This window comes from Colobus angolensis, unplaced genomic scaffold, assembly GCF_000951035.1.
Source record: "Colobus angolensis palliatus isolate OR3802 unplaced genomic scaffold, Cang.pa_1.0 Scaffold26, whole genome shotgun sequence".
Lineage (NCBI taxonomy): Eukaryota > Metazoa > Chordata > Mammalia > Primates > Cercopithecidae > Colobus > Colobus angolensis.
The window spans coordinates 13,993,183-13,998,808 of NW_012115821.1; the positions used below are offsets into that span (position 1 = coordinate 13,993,183).

General features: G+C 41.7%; 1 protein-coding gene across 11 annotated transcripts in view; it reads right to left on the reverse strand.

Annotated features, from left to right (window-relative positions):
• Positions 1-637: 637 nt before the first annotated feature.
• RPP14 (ribonuclease P/MRP 14kDa subunit) overlaps positions 638-5,626 on the reverse strand; it is a 12,946-nt gene continuing 7,957 nt past the window's right edge. For 7 of the 11 annotated variants that reach the window (XM_011947225.1, XM_011947230.1, XM_011947226.1 and 4 more), the window contains 3 exons: positions 3,250-3,326; positions 2,844-2,922; positions 638-2,398 (listed from right to left, as the gene is read on the reverse strand). In XM_011947225.1, the coding sequence (XP_011802615.1) occupies positions 1,718-2,224 (507 nt within the window). In that variant the 5' untranslated portion in view covers positions 2,225-2,398; positions 2,844-2,922; positions 3,250-3,326 and the 3' untranslated portion in view covers positions 638-1,717. Of the gene's footprint in view, positions 2,399-2,843; positions 2,923-3,249; positions 3,327-4,021; positions 4,120-5,626 lie in introns of all 11 variants that reach the window. The other 4 variants (XM_011947233.1, XM_011947232.1, XM_011947229.1 and 1 more) reach the window with 3 other exon arrangements.

The window sequence follows — 5,626 nt, forward strand, 5'->3', positions numbered from 1 at the left end:
TGTACACTTTAAAAAGGTGAATTTTGTGGTATGTGAATTACATTTCAATGTTATTAAAAAATGGAAACAAAAGTGTTGGCTGTGTTGGGATGGCCATTTAGTACTAACATGTTAGGTACATCTTCCCTTCAATATAACCTCCCTGGCCCCCAGCTCCCGAAGTCTTAAGAATTTGGCCTCCATAGTCTTCTTAATATTTTTTTATTTCTTACATTTTTTTTATTTTTTATTTTTTTTTACTATAAGCATGTATTATTCATATAATGAGAGGTAGATCCAAATTTTCAAGGAATACTCTGAACTTTTAAAACAGGAACTGTACTTAAGAACACTAATAGAGATTGCCTGATACCCTGAAAGACTGGTCTGTTATGTTTAACTGTGGGGCCAGTCAGCTTCAAACTCAGGAAAACCTCTCATCTCAGTTGCAGGGTAAATGGGCAACAATAATTAGAAGCTACTGCTGAGAGACTGGGTCCTGTGCTTAACTCCATCTATCATTTCCACTAATTATCCCATGTGGCATGTGTTACCACTATTTTATAGATCAGAATTCACATAACTGAGACCAAGGATGCACATACGCCCCTCCCGTGAAACCCAAGTCTCACTGAAGGTAGACCAAGATGCCACCTTGTGACTCAGATACTGAAGAACAGGGCCTAAAAATATTCAATGATAAAAAGTAGGTGTTCAAAGATGACCCAACTTCTATTTTCACCTTCAACAATTGTTACAGTTAAAATTCAGTGAGAAGCTGCTTCTACAAAGATATAGGTAGGGTTCTGTTATCCAAATGCAAATCTATCTAGGTCTGAATTCCTAAAAGTACAATCTCTCTTTTTTTTTTTTCTGAGGTGGAGTTTTGCTCTGTCACCCAGGATGAAGTGCAATGGTATGATTTCGGCTCACTGCAACCTCCCAGGTTCAAGCGATTCTCCTGCTTCAGCCTCCCAAGTAGCTGGGATTACAGGTGCCCGCCACCACACCCAGTTAGTTTTTGTATTTTTAGTACAGATGGGGTTTCATATGTTGGCCAGGCTGGTCTTGAACTCATGACCTCAAGTGATTCGCCTGCCTCGGCCTCCCAAAATGCCGGGGCTACAGGCGTGAGCCGCCATGCCTGATTTAATAGTAGAGTCTTCAAATAACCTTCCCAATACTTTTTTCTTTTTTGAGACAGGGTCTCGCTCTGTCACCCAGACTACAGTGCAGTGGTATGATCTCAGCCTCACCATAACCTCCAGCTCTCAGGCCCAAGCAATTCTCCCACTTCAGCCTCTCAAGCAGCTGGGTCTACAGGGCCAAATCACCAAGCACAGATAGTTGTATTTTTTTTTTGGTAGTGATGGAGTTTTACCATGTTGGCCAAGCTGGTCTTGGATTCCCGACCTCAAGTGATCCGCCTGCCACAGCCTCCCAAAGTGCCAGGATTATAGGCACATGCCGCTGGGCCCAGCCCACATCTTGAATTAAAAAGCAAAAAACAAAAAAGCCAGGCAGATAATGAAAATCCTGCATACACTCAAGTCTGCATGAAGCATAAGGCCAAACTGGAAAGTGGGCATTTGAACAACCCTCTACCTGCTCTCTTCCCCTAACTAAGATGGGCTTCTGGGCCTATCAACTATTCTTTGGTGAAAAGCAGCAATCCATTTCCCCAGAGGCTCTTTAACTACAGCATTGGTGTTTGAGGTTGCATCTTTAAACACATATTTCAGGATTTGGGAGCTTCTGGAACCATAACTTTAACCCAGCCTTCCATAACAGTCTTTTTACTTTCTATTACAGAACATGACACTGCAATAATAGCAATGAACCGCTTCAGCTTTTTCACTTCTGCAGAAGCTAAAACAACTTCTCCAATATATAAAGGGGCTGGAAAGCTAATTTCCTGGGAAAGAAATACACAACCTGGCCCTGGCATTTTAGTTCCCAGGAGAGCTGAGATAAGTCCATTGATCAAAACTCCATGTACAATTGTATTTCCAAACTTGGTGTGTTTTGCAAAGTCTTCATTTAAATGCAAAGGATTGATATCCCCCGTTAATTCTGAGAAGGTAGCCACATCTGTCTGTGTGAAGGCCCTCCTAAGTTCAGCGCGGTCTCCAACTTTGATGTGCATATGCTGAAAGTCCTGCAGGGTCAGCACTGGCAGGTTCAGGCAGACTGTCCTCCGAAGCCCACCCCACCAAAAGCGATGGCTGGAAATTAGTGGAAACATCTTTAGCACCCCCAAATTTCATCAAGAGCTTTTAGCCTGCTTCAGTCTTCAAACATGCAGGCACCAAAAAATAAATATGAGAGTGGAGGAATGTTTCCAAAATGGAAGACTATTTATTCAATCCAATACTAGTTCCCTACTATTACCAGATAATGCAAGGAGAAATGGAGAAACCTACAAGAGAAAGAAAAAGGTTAAAGCATCGGGAGAAACTCCACTGAAGCACAGGGCAATGGGGAAACATGCCCAGTTTTACAGGACTAACAAAACTGATGCAGGAGCATTTTACAGAGCATCCTGAGAGGAAGCCTTCAATAACAAGTAGTCACAGTTCAAAAAGAGCATACCAATATATAACACACAAGGCATTAAGCGTTAAATGAAAAATAAGCCTTAACCACAGGATTGCAAGTTTTATCCCAAAACATCTCCCACAGAATTTAAAATCTAAGTGCTCTGGCTCACATTTTTGGAAACAATCAAGTCCTTTATTTTCCCCTACTTAGATCATTTTAATCATATTACATTTATGCAAGCACAAAAATGAGTTGAGTATATAAAGAAGCAGTCGACCCACCACTCAATCTTGTTTGGAAATATGTGAGGGAATAGTCTTTACCTGAATCACCCGGAAAGCACATTTTTTGCCTTTATAGGATCCTAACAGGGTCAAAGAGCTCCACAATTTGACAAGACCACTGCAGAAATATCAAGAAAATACACACTGTGTCATAGGCAGAGAACAAAATGAACCTCAACTAAGATTTCTAAAATATTCACTTCTGACTTTGCAACTGTAACCATCAATGGGAAACTACAGCTGTAACCAAATCCTAAGTTTTGCCCTCTCTAGAGTACAAGTTTCTGGTGGATGAATGTTCATATTCATCCCAGTTTAAATTCCCAAAAGCTGCTCAGAGTTCACAACAAAAAAATTCTCATTCTCAGAAGAGCATTTTTGCTCTATTTCTCCATCGGTCTCTCTCTGCCCTGTTATACTATAAATATCCCACTCTCTGTCATACCTGCTACATATTCTCAAGATGGCTGACAAGGTCTTTTCTTCATAGGTTAGGATGTCCAAAGGTAAGGCGGCATCAACCTGAATGTGGAATAATGCTATTAGCAGGCTATTCTCACCATTATTCTTGAATGCTTATCAACTTTTGACAACCATTGAGTTTTCAGATTTTCTCCACCACAAAAGCAGTATTTTATTTAATGGTGCCGGCACTTTAGTTGCCTACTTACTTACAGCTCCCTCTGCCTAGCATGTTCTGCCTACATCTCTGCATATGGCTGATGTCCCTCATCCTTTGAGTCTTCATTTAAATTGTTCCTTGACTGATTTTCAAGTTGAGACAAAGTCAGCTTGTTATGTTCTTTCCTGTACAGGACACCACACCTTCTCTTTTATAATTCCCTTTATTCTTGTCACTAACTGTCTAACATGTTTTCCTACTACAAGAACCAAGACATTAGTCCATGTGGCAGAGGCCATGTCTGTCTGTTCGCAGCTATATAAACCCCAGGAACAAGGTTTTCTACCTGACACACAGGTACACACATATATTTTTTTTAATTTTGTATTTAGAAAAATTATAGCCTTACAAGAGATCACAAAGAAATGTACAGGGATTGGCCAGGCACAGTGGCTCATGCCCATAATCCCAGCACTTTGGGAGACCAAAGGGGGGCGGATCACCTGAGGTTGGGAGTTTGAGACCAGCCTGATCAACACGGAGAAACCCCATTTTTACTAAAAATACAAAATTAGCCCGGTGTGGTGGCACATGCCTGTAATCCCAGCTACTTGGGAGGCTGAGGCAGGAGAACTGCTTGAACCTGGGAGGCGGAGGTTGCGGTGAGGAAAGATCGTGCCATTGCACTCCAGCCTGGGCAACAAGAGCAAAACTTCGTCTCAAAAATAAATTAATTAATTAATTTAAAAAAAATGTACAGGGAGGTTCCATGCACTCTTCATCCAGCCTCCTGCAATGTCAATGTCTTGCATAACTACATTACAGTAGTAAAACTAGAAAAGTGGTATTGGTACAATCCAGAGGTTATTCAGATTTTACCAACTGTATGTCTATTCATATTTATACCTGTGTGTGGCTCTATGTAATTTTCCCCATGTAAAATCCCACAGATTTTACCAATTGTATGTCTACTCATATTTATACCTGTGTGTGGCTCTATGTAATTTTACCAAAAAAAAAAAAAAAAGACACTGCCAAACTATGTTACAGAGTGGCTGCACTATTTTACATACTCACTATAGTGTATGAGTGATCCAGTTTCTTCACATTCTTGCTAGCATTTAAAGTTGTTATTTTTTATTTCAGTCATTCTGCTAGGTATACAGTGGTATCTCATTGTGTCATTAATGTGCACTTCCCTAATGGCTAATGTTAAATATCTTTCCTGTGCCAACCATACATTCTCTTTAGTAAAATGTCTGTTAATGTTTTTGCCAAACAATTCAAATTTCTAATTGAATTGTTTGGCTGAGTTTTGATACTTCTTTATTATTATTAATATTATTTTCTCGAGATAAGAATCTCGCTCTGTCACCCTGGCTGGAGTGCAGTGGTGTGATCTTGGCTCACTGCAACCGCCGACTCCCAGGTTCAAGTGATTCTCCTGCCTTAGTCTCCCGAATAGCTGGGGTTACAGGCATGTGCCACCACACCTGGCTAGTTTTTATAGTTTTAGCAGAGACGGGGTTTTGCCATGTTAGCCAGGATGGTCTCCAACTCCTGACCTCAGGCGATCAACCCACCTCGGCCTCCCAAAGTGCTGGGATTACAGGCGTGAGCCACCACACCCGCGTGTTATTATTATTGAGACAGAGTCTTGTTCTGTTGCCCAGGCTGCATGCAGTAGTGCAATCAGAGTTCACTACAGCCTCGAACTCCTGACCTCAAGAAATCTTCCTGCCTTGGTCTCCCAAAGTGTTGGGATTACAGGCATGAGCCACTGCACCAGGCCAAATGTCATTTATATATTCTAAACACTATAGTCCTTTGTTGGATACGTGGTTTACAAATATTTTCCCCTAGTATGTAATTCATCTTTTCATCCTTTCCCACCCCCACCCCCACCCCCAGCTGTGGTGGTGTGATCACCACTCACTGCAACCTTGAGCTCTTGGGCTCAAGCAATCCTCCCATCCCAGTCTCTTGACTAGTTGGGACTACAGGTGCACACCACCACACCTGGCTCAATTTTTCAAATTTTTTTTATAGAGACGGGGTTTCACCAGATACCCAGGCTGGTCTGGAACTCCTGGGCTCAACTGATCCACCCACTTGGCTTCTCGAAGTGGTGGGATTATAGCTGTGAGCCACCACGCCTGGCCTTTTCATCCTCTTAAAGAGTCTTTTGCAGAGGCTTTAA